At 53.8% G+C, this 15,752-nt stretch overlaps 9 protein-coding genes across 9 annotated transcripts; 4 read left to right on the top strand and 5 right to left on the bottom strand.

Annotated features, from left to right (window-relative positions):
• Positions 1-253: 253 nt before the first annotated feature.
• On the bottom strand, positions 254-1,345 carry M409DRAFT_69191 (uncharacterized protein; the record flags this gene model as incomplete). Its single annotated transcript, XM_033818175.1, has 1 exon — positions 254-1,345. The coding sequence occupies one exon, from the start codon at positions 1,343-1,345 to the stop codon at positions 254-256; it is 1,092 nt and encodes a 363-aa protein (XP_033663159.1).
• Positions 1,346-1,809: 464 nt separating this feature from the next.
• Positions 1,810-3,342, bottom strand: M409DRAFT_27272 (uncharacterized protein; the record flags this gene model as incomplete). The annotated part of the gene is made up of 1 exon (XM_033808499.1): positions 1,810-3,342. One exon carries the CDS (start codon positions 3,340-3,342, stop codon positions 1,810-1,812), a length of 1,533 nt encoding a protein of 510 aa, XP_033663158.1.
• A 146-nt stretch (positions 3,343-3,488) lies between these two features.
• On the top strand, positions 3,489-4,404 carry M409DRAFT_69190 (uncharacterized protein; the record flags this gene model as incomplete). Its single annotated transcript, XM_033818174.1, has 3 exons — positions 3,489-3,522; positions 3,574-3,939; positions 4,001-4,404. 3 exons carry the CDS (start codon positions 3,489-3,491, stop codon positions 4,402-4,404), a joined length of 804 nt encoding a protein of 267 aa, XP_033663157.1.
• An 894-nt stretch (positions 4,405-5,298) lies between these two features.
• Positions 5,299-6,265, top strand: M409DRAFT_69189 (uncharacterized protein; the record flags this gene model as incomplete). The annotated part of the gene is made up of 3 exons (XM_033818173.1): positions 5,299-5,401; positions 5,482-5,987; positions 6,047-6,265. The coding sequence occupies 3 exons, from the start codon at positions 5,299-5,301 to the stop codon at positions 6,263-6,265; spliced, it is 828 nt and encodes a 275-aa protein (XP_033663156.1).
• A 1,454-nt stretch (positions 6,266-7,719) lies between these two features.
• M409DRAFT_69188 (uncharacterized protein) lies at positions 7,720-9,784 on the bottom strand (the record flags this gene model as incomplete). The annotated part of the gene is made up of 3 exons (XM_033818172.1): positions 7,720-7,978; positions 8,039-9,675; positions 9,731-9,784. 3 exons carry the CDS (start codon positions 9,782-9,784, stop codon positions 7,720-7,722), a joined length of 1,950 nt encoding a protein of 649 aa, XP_033663155.1.
• Positions 9,785-10,796: 1,012 nt separating this feature from the next.
• Positions 10,797-11,708, top strand: M409DRAFT_27268 (uncharacterized protein; the record flags this gene model as incomplete). Its single annotated transcript, XM_033808498.1, has 1 exon — positions 10,797-11,708. One exon carries the CDS (start codon positions 10,797-10,799, stop codon positions 11,706-11,708), a length of 912 nt encoding a protein of 303 aa, XP_033663154.1.
• A 626-nt stretch (positions 11,709-12,334) lies between these two features.
• Positions 12,335-13,003, top strand: M409DRAFT_69186 (uncharacterized protein; the record flags this gene model as incomplete). Its single annotated transcript, XM_033818171.1, has 2 exons — positions 12,335-12,661; positions 12,716-13,003. The coding sequence occupies 2 exons, from the start codon at positions 12,335-12,337 to the stop codon at positions 13,001-13,003; spliced, it is 615 nt and encodes a 204-aa protein (XP_033663153.1).
• A 24-nt stretch (positions 13,004-13,027) lies between these two features.
• M409DRAFT_27266 (uncharacterized protein) lies at positions 13,028-13,593 on the bottom strand (the record flags this gene model as incomplete). The annotated part of the gene is made up of 3 exons (XM_033808497.1): positions 13,028-13,254; positions 13,308-13,452; positions 13,507-13,593. The coding sequence occupies 3 exons, from the start codon at positions 13,591-13,593 to the stop codon at positions 13,028-13,030; spliced, it is 459 nt and encodes a 152-aa protein (XP_033663152.1).
• Positions 13,594-14,694: 1,101 nt separating this feature from the next.
• On the bottom strand, positions 14,695-15,216 carry M409DRAFT_27265 (uncharacterized protein; the record flags this gene model as incomplete). The annotated part of the gene is made up of 3 exons (XM_033808496.1): positions 14,695-14,745; positions 14,795-15,016; positions 15,067-15,216. The coding sequence occupies 3 exons, from the start codon at positions 15,214-15,216 to the stop codon at positions 14,695-14,697; spliced, it is 423 nt and encodes a 140-aa protein (XP_033663151.1).
• Positions 15,217-15,752: the final 536 nt, after the last annotated feature.

The raw sequence follows: 15,752 nt of genomic DNA, 5'->3' as shown, positions 1-15,752 counted from the left end.
TCTTTGAGTTGGATTTAAGACTGATGAACTCACATAGAAGTAAGTGAAGGCTTTTGTACTATCTACACACTGGCCGTCTCGAAGCCGTAAAGTTTGAGCAGAATGAAGAACGAAAGCCGTTATTCGCAACGAAGCCCATTTTCCGCTCCTCATGCTGTTCCCGTAGTAGTCATACTACAACTCCCCTCAACGCCTGGCTTGCTTTGTTACAAGTACAAATGGAAAGGTGTTCGCTTTTCTCGTTGTCGTCTGATCAATGCCTCTGCTGCGTTCGGTCGAAGCTGTCCAGTACGCTCTGTTGGATCTCGGCTTTGCTCAGTTGTTTCTTCTCGCCAGTCTCGTCTGATTCTCCTTCTGAGGTGTCCTTCTCATCTGAGAGCAGCTTCTGTGCTTGCGCTTTGGCTTGCGATTGACTCACGTTGCCGTAGACGGACATGGCGGTGGCGATCATTTGGCCAATGTCGCCAACGTTGCCTGGAACGACCACGGATGTGCCCTCCTTCGCGAGCTTGCCGAACGCATCGACGTACTTCTCGGCGACAGAGAGCGAGACGGCGCCTTGAGCGGATTGCTTGCCTTCTGACAGGCTCTTCGCGACAGCATCGATACCTGCGGCGGTGGCTTTGGCTTTGAGGAGGATCGCTTCGGCCTCACCAGAAGCTGCGTTGATCTGCTCAGACTTAATGGCCTCAGATGCCAGGATGACAGACTGCTTGCGACCCTCGGCGATGTTGATGGCAGATTGTCTCTGACCCTCAGATTCCAGAATCTCCGCACGCTTGCTTCGCTCTGCCGTGACCTGTCTATGCATGGCCTCCACCACTGGTCCAGGTGCGTGGATATCCCGAATCTCGTACCGCAGACATCTCACACCCCAATCGGCTGCTGCTTCGTTGATGGCTTGGGTGATGTTGGTGTTGAGAGCAGCTCTTTCCTTGAGAACATGGTCCAACGTCAACTGTCCAATCTCGCTTCTCATGGTCGTCTGAGCAAGCTGTGAAATAGCGTAGTCCGCATCCTCCACTCCGTAGCTCGCCTTGAAGGGATCGAACACTCTCGTGTAGAGCACTCCATCAAGCTCCAATGTCACATTGTCTGCAGTAATCGCACTCTGCGAGGGTATCTCCATAGCATTCTCCTTCAAGCTCTTGACATAGGCTATGCGATCGATAATCGGCACAAGAATCGCCAGACCAGGCTGCAGTATCCGACTGAAACGACCCATCCGCTCCACTATCCAAGCAGTCTGTTGTGGCACGAACTTGACGACCGTGTTCGCTGGGAGCGAGGAGCGCTGAAAGTATGTGCTTGGTGGCCCACCGACAGTGGACGAGGAGCGAAACATGCTCTCTCCCGGCGTCGGTAATGCATTCTGCGGTGTCGATGAGAATGCTGCTCGTTGGGCGGCGTAGACGATGGGATAGCGGGAGTTTTGCAGGGCAGCGATGGAGCGGCGAGAGAGGGCGGGTCTGGACGATGCGAGCAGTGCCATGGCCGGCTCAAGCGCCTTGGCTGATGGAGCCATATGTGGTGTATGATGTTGTTTGTCGGTAGAGGTCCATGGAAGGTGTCGTGTGAGAGTGGCTCGAAAGCTTCGACCGGCTAGTCGGCCCGAAGACTGCCCATATGCCGATCTACAAGTGAATCTTCTCGGAATGTCATCAATGTTTCTATATCACTTGCTAGTATACTTAAAAATCCAGCCTTGAGAAGGATAGAAGATCAAACACGTCAGTTCACATCATCTGGATTCGTTATACTGTGCCTTGGGAAAAGGTCACATATCATTGCTGGGCATCGACTACATACTTATGGCGGATCATCGTCGTCTTCCCAATCCATCACATCACCAAAGCCGCCATCTCTCTCGATGACTGGGAGCATGGATTTCTGGCCCAGCAGATACGATTTCACCGCCTGCTCATACGGATCATCGAAATCGGTACCCCTCGAAAGCACGCACAGATGGCTCACTGAAGTCCCGTCGTGCTCAGAGGCATCATCCCAAAGCTGCTCGACATATACTCGTTTCAACTCCACAACTTTCGGTATCTGCACAAGCGCCAAATCCACATCATGAACGAGCATGTCGCGAAGCTCTAGGCTTTCAAGGGTCTTGGCATGATTTCGCAGGAATCCGACCAGAATCTCTGCAGGAATGTTTGTGGCGAGTGCCAGATGTTTGATGTCTGGCCACAGTACATTTTCGGAACCATCGAGGAAGAGTATTTCAAGCTGCGATGCATCATCATCTGGACTCAGCTCATCATCACCATACCTGAGATCGAGGCTTTGGATCTGCCGGGCCAGACGCAGAAACTCCATCGTCTCTTTGGCCATCGAGTTTCCGTTCAGCCTGGCACTTATCGTGGCATGTGGAATGTGTAGGTAGAGTCTTGTCAAATGGCGAAAGCCTTCATGCAGTTGATGAATGCCCAGATTGTGGAACTCGCGCTCAAAGATGGTGCCGGACGCTTCGTTCATGAGTTTGCGGTACGGATCAAGATGGGCAGAGTGAACGTAGAGCGATGTCAATTGCTTGGTCCCGGAGAACGATGCTCGATATGCCACAGCCTCGAGTAGAGACAGTGCAGCATGTCCTGATAGATATGCGTAATTGGCTTCCTGAAAATCAGTTGAATACATCCAGTCGTCCGGTCCAACAAGTATGTATTGGCGGAGAGCTTTCCATACAGGCCACTGGTTCGTTCGACCAGCGAAAGGCGTAGTGCATTGCACTCTTGCCTCTATCAGATTCGGTAGCATTGCAACATACTCTTTGAAGGCGATCCCCAGCAAGTTCTTTCGCCAGCTGATTTGGTCGCGCACACATGCTTTGTACGCCGCGTAACCCATCTCAAGCTTCTCATCGCTGAAGGAGTGCCGCGGCAGAGACTCATATTTCTCCGCGAGATTGTATTCACGTAGACTTTGCAGAGCCGGGTTCAGCATTGCTTGCTCTCGCGTGGCCTCAGCTCTAACAGGGGCAAGCCACTGACTGAACGGAGGTCGAAAGTCGATCGCCTTTTGCCAGGCTGTTTTGGACCAGTCTGGCAAGACCTCTGAATAAATGGTAAATCTTTTGACATGCCTCGACAAAGGCGACTTGGCTAGACTCTCCAATTTGGTGACTCCAAACCCGAAAAGGCCAATGTAGAAGTGCTCGAATGTGGCTGGCGTGCTGGCGGCTTTCCATCGGCTGCCCACGAGGCGTGCATTCTTCAACGAAGCATGGTCGCAGAACTCGCATATCTGTACGATCAGCTCTTCAGGTAAACGGTCCATGTCGACGACTTCGATGTGAAGGTGGTGAGAGATGTAGAGCGTGAGGTCGATGCGCATAGGAGGCTACCTGAGAAGCTAGGTCAAACAGACTTTGGTACCTTGCCCTTTTCGTCGCGATGGAGACGACCAAATGAAGGCCAACCCGTTCCTTGTTTTTGGCATTGCATCTCACCTCCTCCATCTTCGACCTCATTGTTCACAGTATGGCTCACGCAGGCACTCGCTTGGGCGGACACGGTATTTTCATCGCAATGCGACACTTCTCAATGTAGCTAACCGAATCCGCAGCCTTCAACCACGGACCTTCATCTGACGCCGAGCAAGAGTATGATCGACTACGAGACCTTGCGAGAAAGGAACAAGGCCAGCACCAGCACTACGCCGCCGAAGCACGAAAGGCTTATGAGCGTGGAGATGGAGGTCAGGCGCATGAAGCGTCTCAGCAAAGCAAAAAGCATGCTGCACAAGCAGACGCGTACAACAAGCAAGCATCCGAGTTCATCTTTCGTGAGAACAACGCTATGGGCAAGGTTGCTGGAGACACCATAGATCTACACGGTCAATTTGTCGAAGAGGCAGAAGAGATATTGGAGCAACGGATACGATATGCGAAACAGACTGGACAATCGCATCTGCATGTCATCGTGGGAAAAGGTAACGCCTAGCAACGACATGGTGTGGACATAGGACAAGTCACTGACTGAAGAATACACAGGTAACCACAGCCCCGATCATGTGCAGAAGATCAAGCCGAGAGTCGAACAGGTCTGCCGCGAGCTGGGGCTTCAATACCACACCGAGCACAACGAAGGCCGCATGTACATCGACCTTCAAGGCGGACAGGTCCACCAAATGCCCTCATACGACTACCAGCAACATCATCAACCACAGCACAACGATTACGGCAAGCCTCACTACGAGACTGCGTACCCAATGGGGAATGCGCCCAACTACAGCTATGCCCAAGCAGCTGGTGGTCACCACGGCGGCTACGATGGCCAGCCACAGATGCAGTATGGAGGCCAGTCTGGATACCCTGGACAGCCCCAGCAGCCTATGCAAGTACAGGAGCCGCAGCAAAAGGAGAGCAAGTGCTGCGGACTTTGCGTGGTTATGTAAATTCATCACGATCACTGTTGGATCCTGCTTTCTGGCGTGTCCCATCAGGCGACTGCGTGTCCCCTCCTAGTTCGACTTTACAGAACGTTGGAATAATCATGATGGGTTGGTGTCTTTGGTGAGTGATAACGATGCCATCGCGTTTGACGAGCAAGCGCTGTGGCGTGCTAACAGCTTCCATCAGAAAAAGTCGATATGCGACTGAATGAGTACAAAAGCGATGGTGAAATATGGATGGATGTACTTCTATTCTTGGACGTTCGCCAATGTGCCGGGCCTGGACGACAACTGGAACAGGGCATCGCGGGCAAAACAGTAGACCGAAGAAAGTGGCTGCTGAACAATAGCTCAGATACTCACCTCTGTAGCAATCGAGCTTTCGCAATGATGCTCATATCAACTCACTGCACAGCAGCTACTCTGTTCCGAACTTCGCACGTGGATTGCACGTTCCTGGTGGAGATCTGCAATCCTGGCACCGTGCTTCGCGACTTCAGCTCGAGCTGAATTGAAGGCTGAGCAGCCCGAGATGCCGTCTTCCACCAAGCAAGTACTAGCAACAAATCGATTAGCGCTGCAAGCTGTGCAAGGTAAATGGTCTTGTATATGGCATACACAGCCACAATCTTGGCCGCCTGATGCGGCAAAGAGGGGCATTGAGGCCTGTTGGGTACGGTAATGGAGCGTCCAATGGCTTCCAAGTTTCAATACACCTGAGCTTCGCGCTTGAACACGGCGCTAGATGTTGCACGGCAAGCTTCTTGACTCTGCAGGGTTGTTGTACAACCGCTCTGATATAAGGCGACCTGTTGCATGCCAATATTTCAGCTTGAATGCCCACGCTCGACCTAACTCTCTCCTTCCAACCTTTTATCCAGCAACGAAACGAACATCATGGCGTATCAGCAACCAGGATATGAGCAGCATCAAGGCTACGGCCAGCAACAGTACCAACAGCCCTATCAACAGGCGCCACAGTACGGCCAGCAGCAGCAAGGTATGGACCTCGACATCAGGCTCAAGCGGCCAACTGACACCTCACAGGTTACGGACAACATGGCTACCAACAAGCAGCAGCTCCCCCAGCCCAAGCCCCAGCGCAGACCGGCCACACACCAGCCCAAACAGACACCGGCACCTTCCAAGGCGGCAACTACACCATCACCCACCGCGACACCAACTCGGTCCTCAACATCGACCTCCAACAAGGCGGCACCGTGCGCTCCAAATCCGGCGCCATGGTGCACATGTCCAGCACAATCCAACTGGCGGGCAAAATCAAATTCTCCATGAAGAAATTCTTCACCGGCGGCGAGCTCTCTGAGTCGACGTACACGGGTCACGGCAAAGTCGCTTTGGCGCCGAATCTCTTCGGGGATATCATCACCGTGCATGTGGATGGACGGCAGGGGTGGACGATTGGGAAGGATGCGTTTTTGGCGTGCACGAGTGAGGTCACGAAGGATACCAAGGCGCAGGGTTTGGGGAAGGCGATGTTCAGTGGGGAGGATCTTTTCATCTATCGTGTGGGTGGGCAGGGACTTTTGTGGTTGACGAGTTTTGGGGCGGTGGAGAGGTTGGATGTGAGTTGAGATGTCCTTGTATGCGATCTGGAGATTTGAATGCTGACGTTTTGATATAGCTTCAACCCGGTGGGCAGCATATCGTCGACAACGGACATCTCGTGGCGTGGAGTTGCGACTACAAGATCGAGAAGGCTGGCGGCGGTGCAATGTCCAGCATGAAGAGTGGCGAGGGTCTGGTGTGCCGCTTTACTGGACCGGGAACCGTCTACATTCAAACCCGCAACATGGATGAGTTTGAGCAGTTCATCCGCGCTCAGGCTGGGGGGAGCAGTTGAGCGGGTTGAGACTTGTTTGTTGACGGAGAAGATTGAAAGGCATAGTACTCTTCGTGCTTGACGAGATGTCACGATTGAAACGCGTTTCCATACCATTTCAGGAATGAGTAACAAGACAACAATATGCATTCTCCTACGAAAGAGGGTCTCTACTCAAACAACGCTTCACAAAACACATAGCAGAAGCACGCTCCAAAACAGGCAATTCCCACATCCATCGGAATCGATTCCACTAGTCTATAAAAATACTACAGATCGATCCCCACCCGGAATTGATGACGATACTCAAAATAGCAAGGGTGGATGTATCGATCGACGACATTGCACGGAGAAAGAAAGGATTGGTCAGCCACGGAACCCAGAGAGAGAAAACCCCCCAGGCCGTAACTTTTAGCTCCGCAGTGTGGAATCACAAGGGGGGATCACGCCATTCGCGAGCGAGTGAGCATGACTTGTTATAGGTACCCAGTATACATCATAACGAGAGAGTCATCTCATCACTGTTGTTCATCCTTCAAGAACACACCAACGAAACAAGGAACCGAAAAATCTGATATACAAAGTGTTCGTCATCCCAAAAACCAACATCCCCAAACCATACATACCGTGAATCGACTATACTCAAGAATCGAAATGGATAAATTCGCCTCCTACCTCGCCTTCACGCCCTCCTCAGGACAAATCTACATCCCGCCGATTTCGACGCCTTCATCATCGCGGCCTTCCTCTTCTTCGTCATCCTCAACATCCTCATCATCGGCATCGCAGTCAAAGTCCAGTGAGAAGAAGAAGTGATCGACGGCCACGACGGAAGAAAGCGTATTAAAATTCATCAACAACGCAACTGATCCGAGCGAGCGAGCGAAAAATCACCGCGTCTCAAGCAGCAGGCCAACGACATTCCTATCTCCCCAGCCCAGCACTGCCATTGCTTGGAAGACCGGAGTCGACTCAACGCCAGTGCAGGTGGTCTGTCTCACGAGGAACATGACACGGGTACGGCGAGCTTGCAGACGATGGGGGAGGGCGGAGGTGCGATCAGCCTCTACAGTAACTTCAGGATTGTAACGAGGGCCATTCACCGCGAGTTTGAGAAATGTGAGGAAAAGCATGGACGAGAGTGCCGAAGAAACGGTGCCTTCATGTTCAAGTAACCATTCCCATTGACACCAAGAGACCTCGCCGGATCTCTCGGATATGCTACCTACTCGTGTTTTTCGTTTCATAAGTCGTTTTGCTCGTAGCAACGGCCGTCGTCTCACTCTGGTATCACATGCAGCGTCCCAGTCCATTCGAAGCCACGCCAACTCATCATGCATCGTATCTAGTTCTTGTTTCCATGCCGCTGTAATCCAGAAACAAAACATTAACGCTTCAAATAACAAAAGAAAAGGTCATCGGTGAGGTCGTCCAAGGGGGTCCCAATCGTCTTCGAGGTCGTCCACAAAGTGGTTCTACCGTCCTCTGTCTCTCGGTGCATACGGGTTTCCGCTCAGGTCTGGGGGAGGTGGAGCCTGAGAGCCTTGTCCGCCGCCTTGGCCAGGAAGCAGAGGATAGCCGTTTTGCTGCATGTGGTAGCCCATGGCGAGTTGTGGGTTCTTCTCGAGGATGTTCATCATGCGCTCGTGGCGTTCGCGCTCTTCCTGCTTCTGGCGAGCAACGCGTTTCTTGCGACGTTGCGCCTTCCGCTTTTCGATCTCCTGGATCTCACGCCTGGGAAAGAGCGATGATCAGTACAGTTCACGGTTCAAAAAGTACACTGGAAAACAATACCTCTGTTCATTCATCTCCTTCCATTCCGAAAAGGCGCCCTTGATTCCGAGTGCGGCAATACCGACAGCTGCGGCGTCCTGAATCCACGCTTTCGTTTGTTCTTTTCGGGCCTTTTGTTCCGACATTTGGCCTTCTGCTACTAGTTTGTGACGCTTCTCGTGTGCTTCCATACTCGAATAGACTCCGTGGGCCGCATGTATTGTCGCAATGGTGGCAAGACCGGCCGTGATGAGCTCCTTTCCGCGCATGTGTTTTCGTGTCTTCTCCATGTCCGTAGTACTACTGCTGTCGCTGGAAATATTATCGCCATTGTTTTCACCATTTCCACGAGCGGCCGCCCCAGCTCCAGCGCCAGCGCCAGCGCCAGCACCAGCACCAGCACCAGCTGCGACAGCTGAGGCACTGGGGTCTCTAGTACCGCGAGCGACTTCGCGACCGGTACCTGCGTCGGTCCGGCGAGTAGTCCCGGTATCTGAATTCGGTGAGCCACGCCTGTCTCGGCGACGGTTGCGGGAGGGCACATACGAATCTGCGCTTGAGTTTGAGGGTGAGCGTCTCTTGCGGGATTTGGAACGGACACGGTCATAGACAGCTTTGCCCGCCGCGGCCAAAGCACCAGCTCCAACTAGGCCTTTGATGGCACCACTTCCGCCTCCGCCTCCACCGCCTTCATCACCAGGACCACGAGATTGAGAACGACCACGGAATCTGTCGATGATGCTGCGAGAGCGGGAGCGAGGCACACGGCTGTCAGGAGAGATGTCACGAGAGTCGACGCCGCGACCACGAGACTTGGAGCGAGGGCCGTTTGCAAGGCGGTTGGCAGCAAGACCGCCGATGACGGCTTCGGCGAGATGGCGCTTGGTTTTCTTGTCGGGATCTCGATCGATGAGACCGTCGATACCACCAGCTCCTATGGCAGCAGTAGCGATGCGCTTGCCCTTGTCACCCGTCCATGGACCTGGCTCTTTGCGAGAACGGAAGGCCTCAACGGCGCCAGCGACAAGTGCAGCTTGTGCAGCTTGAGCCCATTTGCGCTCGGTTCTCTTTTTGCCGCCGCCACGGCTGCGACCTGATTCATCCGACTCGTATCCACGACGGCTGCCAGCTCGAGAACGAGATCTTGCTGAGCGGCCTCCGCGAGAGCCAGAACGAGAGCGGTCTTTCTTGTCTTTGCTACCGCCGACGAGACCACCGACTAGACCGCCGAGACCGAGACCTTCGAGCATGTCGCCAACGCCTGACTTCTTGCGCTCGCGGCGAGGTGGTGACTCGTCGTATTCTGAATCGTAGTCTCTGTCATGGCGACGTCGGTCGCGCTCCCTGCGTCGGCCTGCTGCGTAGCCAGCTGCTCCAGCCGCAGCTGCGGGACCGTAGTCGGTGTATCTGTCGTCATCGTAGTCGTCGGAGTAACGTCTGCCGCCCGCGCTCTTGCTACGTCGATGCGAGGCGTAGTCATCATGACGGCGGCCATCACGGCCTGGTGGTGGGAAGTCTCGCGGGATGTCCTCGACGCTATCCTCGCGCCCGCGGTAGACCAACTCAGCGCCACGTGGTCCAGGGCCTTTGCCGCGCTCAATGTACGTCTCTTCTCTCACATAGTCCGGCTCGTCTCTCTCACGTGGTCGGGTGCGAACCTTGGTTGCGGTCAGTCATGTCTAGCGGTCGCAATGTAGTTGATCCGTCACTTACGTTGCGGTATCGCCGCGGCTCGTCGTCGTAGCCGTACCCGTCGTAGGTACTCATGGTAGGTGGTGTGATCAATCAGAGGGAGAAGGTGTTGCAGCAAACAGAAGATGTCGAGTCAAGGTAGGTGGGCGAGTGAAGTTAGGTCCGTAGGTTTGAAGAAGCTTGGAGGAGGCTGAGCGGGCGGAAGGTTTTGGTGGGGTGCGGGCGGCGAGCGCGAGAGGGAAGGAGCGTGGGAGCGGCCGTGTTTCAGCAGGCAGCCTGCCCTGTCTGGGTGAACGGCGGCGGATGGGACCGTGGCCAAGACACCTTGTCGCTGCGGAGTGTCTGTTCCAGGCGGAGGCAGAGCACGAGGGGACGGGGTTTAAACAGTCGTCACTTGCGCGCAGAAGCAAGGCAACGCAAAACGAGGAAGCGGCGGCTACGTCACCGCAGCGTCGTGAGCGCGCCTGCCGTTTTGCTGTCGCTGGAGCTAGCGCTTGGCGCCTTCTCCCGCTGCCCAACGTCAAGGAAGTTGCAGTTCGGCACCCCTGCTCGGTTTTTATGGGCAGCCAGGAATGATGCCAGCACACATCGCGCCGGCCGCCCGTCGCTGCTGCTGGCTGTCTGCGGTATTTCCACCCATCAGTCCCTCTCACAGGCGCCTCGCCGTGCTCGCTCGCCCGTCGCACGTAGCAATGCCCTCAAACACGCACGCGCTGCAGCACGATGGCGCGACGGCGGGATGGCTCGCATGTACCGTACCGAAACCTTGAAGCTCCTGCTGCCGCGGCTAGCGTGCCATTTCGCGATTTGCTGGTGCTTGGGTGCTTCAAAAAGGTACCTTAGGCAGTCGGCAGTAATCTAGACTCGTATACCTTTCATTTCACTCCTAATTCAATTCCCTTCGCCGGCCCCCTGCAGAATTTGCTGCTGCTGGCTGCGCTGCTGGACGCGCACCACCACTGCTCCCTCCCCGAGTCGATTGCGCCGCGCCTGACTCACCAGACTCCAACTCTCGAGCCGCTGAGGACGGAGCCCTCTGCCCTGCGCCGAGCACACAGAATCGACGAGCGCCGGACCAACGGCCGCCATGGCCTTCTCCGACGAGTGGCCCCAGTTCCGGAAGGACATCACCTACAGCAACGAGTCCAACCTCAACACCCTCCAGACCTGCATCCCGCGCCCGACCTCGTCCAACGACCGCAGCCGGATATGGATTGTCTACGTGCACGGTGGCGCCTGGTTCGACCCGGAACAGACCGCTTCGACGTTCGATAAGGCCCAGGAACAGCTCTTGAACTCTCCCATTGCCGACCGCGTGGCCGGCTTTGCCTCAATAAACTACCGTCTTTCGCCTGCACCTACACATCCGACCAATCCTTCCAACCCGGCTGACCCGGCCCGTAACGCGAGGCACCCTGATCATATCAATGATGTGCTGGCGGCCATTCTGCACCTGCAGGAGACATATCGCTTCGAGGATCGCTACATCTTAGTCGGTCACTCTGCTGGGGCGTTTCTCGCCCTCCAGGTCGCCATGAAAAGGTATTGGGGCTCGCAATACGAATCGACCTACGCGCTGGAGCTCAATGTTGTGCCGCCTGTGGCGATACTTGGCATCGAGGGCTTGTACGACCTGCCTGCACTAGTCAAATACCACGACAAGCTCTCACAGCACATGTACCACAACTTCGTTGAGAGTGCTTTCGGCCCGAACGAGGCCGATTGGGGGGCTGCCAGTCCAACTCAATCAAACTTGGAGGAGACTTGGGAGAATGGACAGCTAGCTGTCATCGCTCATTCACACAGCGACGAGCTTGTGGAATGGGAGCAGCCAGAGTCGATGATCAAGTCACTCACAAGTCAAGGGTTCAAAGACTCTGGCTCAAGAAGAGCAAAACTCATAGAGCTCCAAGGCAAGCACGACCAAGTCTGGAGCGAAGGTCGCGAAGTTGCGAGAGCCATTGAGTGGACGATCAAGGAGTTTTACAGTCTGCATTGAATCACGGCAGCTGCTGGTGCAGCCTTTAATCTTTCGTGCACTACTGCTTATTGCCGACACGGTGGGCGAAGAAGAAAGCGTGGACTTTTCGTTAAAGAGATACCCTATGTTATTCGTATCTTCCATATGTCTAGCAACATCCAGGATCGGGACCCAAAATCGAACTTTTTTTCACATGTGTCTGGACACATGAAGTCTATGTCGTTTTCTTCCTAGAATTTCCTTCCAAGAACACGACAGTAGACACCTTTCGGCTGATTCGGCGTTCTAGTTACTGCGTATGACTACCTTCCCGCTCAGCTTCTTACTAGTAGAAGGTAGGAGGTACATACGGTACATCGAATCCTATGCACTCCGCCTTTGCGGTCCCGGGCTAGGGCAATGCTTACAACCCTGCCCTACCAATATAACTCAATGTAAGACCTCCTACTCAGCTGGGTTTATTGCTCTAACACCAACACCACATTGAACGAGATAAGACACGAACCTCAGTTCTTCGATTACTTGCTTCCTCACTTATTCCTCACTTGTTTCCTCACTTGGTCCTCACTTGCTCCCTTACTTGCTCCTCACTTTCCCCCTCACTTGCTCCCTCACCTCCTCCCTCATTTGCTCTCTCACCAGCCATGGCTCCAACAAACGGCACGCAAAAAGTCCTCTCCCCATCAAAGCTCGCCCACATCGTCCTCCGCACGAACAAGTTCGAACAGATGAGAAATTACTACTGCAACTTCCTCGGCGGTCACGTCGTGCATGGAAACGACTATCTAGCCTTCATCACGTACGACGACGAGCACCATCGCATCGCGTTGCTGTCGAACCCACAGCTGCAGGACAATCCCGGGACTACCTCTGGATTAGAACACATCGCCTTCACGTTCGACAACTTGCAGGATCTGTGCACGGCCTATAAACAGAGGAAGGCGTTGGGTATCACGCCTGGATGGTGTGTGGTGAGTTTAATCATATATGAAGCCTTGCGATGAGGCTGCTAATCGAAAACACAGAACCACGGCCCCACAACATCAATGTACTACCGCGACCCGGACGGCAACATGATCGAGACGCAAGTCGACAACTACGACACCGCGGAGGAAGCCACCGCGAGCATGCTGACCGAGGCCTTCGCGAAGAACTCCCTGGGCATGGACTACGACCCGGAGGAGCTCTGCAGGCGGGTGGAGTCGGGCGAGGATGAGGCTTCGATCAAGAAGCAGGGCGATGTGGTGCCGCGGGGCGCGGAGGATCTGCCGAATATCAGGGCGAAGATGATGAGTAGTCAGGTTGGGGTTTGATTGATTTGCTTTTTGTTACGCGGTTTATATGGTGATGCTGGATAGGGCTGTAATGAATGCTCCGAGGAGGAAGATGCTCAGACTTCCTGATCCGATCGTGAATGTCGATGTCGCTGATCCGGTGTACGGGACGATACTGCCGCTCGGTGAGGGAGGAGTCACTGTGGTGCCATTCGCGGAGGAGTTGCTTCCAACCACTGGAACGCTGATGTTGAACTTCGAGCATACATCTCCGAACAATGTTGTGAAAGCTTCCCAGCCCTGTCAGCTTCAATCATCGCTACAACACGATTGAAATACTCACTGTACAGACTCGCACTCGGATTCATACACTCCCCATCCGCACACGCCGAAATGTTTGAAATGATCTCCGTCTGCCGAACACAATGGCAGTACTGATCGGCGTTTGTGCAGTTCACCGACGCGATCGCAGGAGGATCGCAGGTTTTCTGTGTTCATCATGAGTCTCGATAAATGTGGTGGATTCTGCGAAGGTGGCTTACAATGCAAGCTGGGAGCTGTTGGGCTTGGGGTCCGACTTGTGCCAGGGCGCTGACGAACAGGAGGGACAGGATGGTGAGGAGGTACATTGTGCGATTGTTGGATTTGAGGAGCAGGTGGAAGGGGAAGACAAGAGAGATACTTGATAGATGCTGAGAGCGGCTGAAGTGGCTCCAGTATGGAGGAGCCGTTGGGACGGCACAAGGACGATCGATTGAAGCCAAATTTTTGGGGGCTGGGAATAGCCTTGAGGACTTTTGTCGAGACCTACAACTTTTCCCCTTCAATCCCCAAAGCTTCCTCGCTGTCCAGAGCAACAGTGCGCTCGAGCAGACATTGGACCGGGTGGAACTTCCGGGGACACGATGCGGATCTGACATTCGTTCGGGTTGACGTTCCGGAGAGACAATGCGAGATGTTGGAGAGAGAATGGCTTTGAGGAGAGCTCGATTACTCGTCCAAATACTCTTGGAGCCCTCACCTACTCGTCGGACATGTAGACACCAAGCCCACGTCCAACGAAGTCGTCGAACTTACCTTCAGCAATCACCATCTGCTCATTCATCATGCCTCCGGCATCCATGCTTCAACCCCACACATCGCTGCGTAGCCACGACAAGCCAAACCAATGCCTTCAGACGCCTGGGCACTCTCCCGGGCTGGAAGCCCAACCACGCAATCGCGGAAACGCCCAAGCCATCAGACGCCTTCGCAGCTTTGGAGATGTTCGTAGCAAACTGTACAACGTCCCGCTCGCTGATCTCGTGGCGATTTCGAAGCGTGATGCGAAGATCCAGATGTCCCGCAATGATGTTTGGTGGTTACAGCCTCGAGTCAATGGCTTTTGATAAAGAGGCAAGGATGATATGCCGCGTAGACGTCTGCGAGCGATTATAAAGGCGAGACTCGCGAGGCCTTATGTTGGAACTCCTTCTGCTGAGGATCATCTGATTGAGATCGAAAGTGGAGATCTGCTTGTCCCCTTGCAAGATCTCATTCAAAGAATCGATCAAAGCTCGTGTGTAGGAAAACTTGCCGGGATTTTCTGTCTTCTCACGCTTGCCACAGGCTGCGAGTAGCTCGTGTGACTTCAGAGAATGTTCTGTTGGGTATCTCATCGCGCTGGCGGCATAGCAGCAGTCCATGATGGTCAGTACATCGGCTTCAGCATCGTTGAGTGTTACCTCAGCCTAAGTCCATTTTGCTTCTGGTGGATAGGGCTCTTCCTCCTCGGCATCCAGCTTCCTGCGTACGATTAGCTATGACCCTGAACAGTGGTATGGTAGGTACGTCCCCAGCGATAAGGAGGTTGTCATAATCTGGGGCTCTCAGCAGGCCATGACCCGTGTAATAGACAACGAGCAGATGACTTCGATAAGGTCCATCGTAGTCCGCAACAGACTGCGCGATAGCGGCGTCAAGCAGCACCTGAGGGCGCTTGCTGTTATCAAGAACTAGAGATCTTATCTCATAGTGGAAGCCATCTCGAAACAGGCTCTCGAGCTCCTCAGCCTGATCAATGTCAGTAGACTTCGCAGTCGTTCACTCGTCCTGCGACCGACCTCATCTTTCGTCTGAGGGTCATTGTGCACAGCTTCATGCCATCTGATTATCAAGACCGCAACTTTCTGGTACGTGTCAGGCGCATTCAGCTCCGTGTGCACGGCGCTCGTCCAACGCTTACGCAGTAGACTATCAGGTTGTTCGGTCATCAACGTGCGTGTTATCTGATTTTACGAGCCTTGCTAAGGCGTCCTGAAGGAGAACCTACCGCTTGAGGTGAACACTCAAGATCTCTCATGCCACAAACCCGAGAGGGCAATCAGATCCAGATCTCACGCTCTAGATCCTTCGTTTGGACGCGAGAAGGTAGTCGCATGCTTGCGAGACGTGAAGAATTGCTGCCTCCAGCTCGCTGCAGGCTGGATCTTTCTCGTCTCACTGTGTCTTGGAGGCAACAAGGGGTAAGTATTACTATAAAGCAAGATGCGAAAGGAAATGTAAACATGGAAGTGAAGGGAAGATTAAAGGAGAAAGTGAAGGCAGAAGTAAAGGGAGAGTAAAGGGAGAGTAAAGGGAGAAGTGAAAGGAAAGTAAATCTAGAAACGAAGGGAAAGTGAATGGAGTAGTAAAGTGGAACTGAAGGGAGAAGTGAAGGGATTAATGAAGGGAGAAGTAATGGGTGAGTACGGGAAACCAAAGCGAGAAGTGGAGGACGAAGTAACGGGGAAAGTGAAGGGAGAAGTAA

This window comes from Zasmidium cellare (genome assembly GCF_010093935.1).
Source record: "Zasmidium cellare ATCC 36951 unplaced genomic scaffold M409scaffold_36, whole genome shotgun sequence".
NCBI lineage: Eukaryota > Fungi > Ascomycota > Dothideomycetes > Mycosphaerellales > Mycosphaerellaceae > Zasmidium > Zasmidium cellare.
The sequence above is the reverse complement of the archived record's forward strand: the minus strand, read 5'-3'. Positions and strand labels throughout refer to the sequence as shown.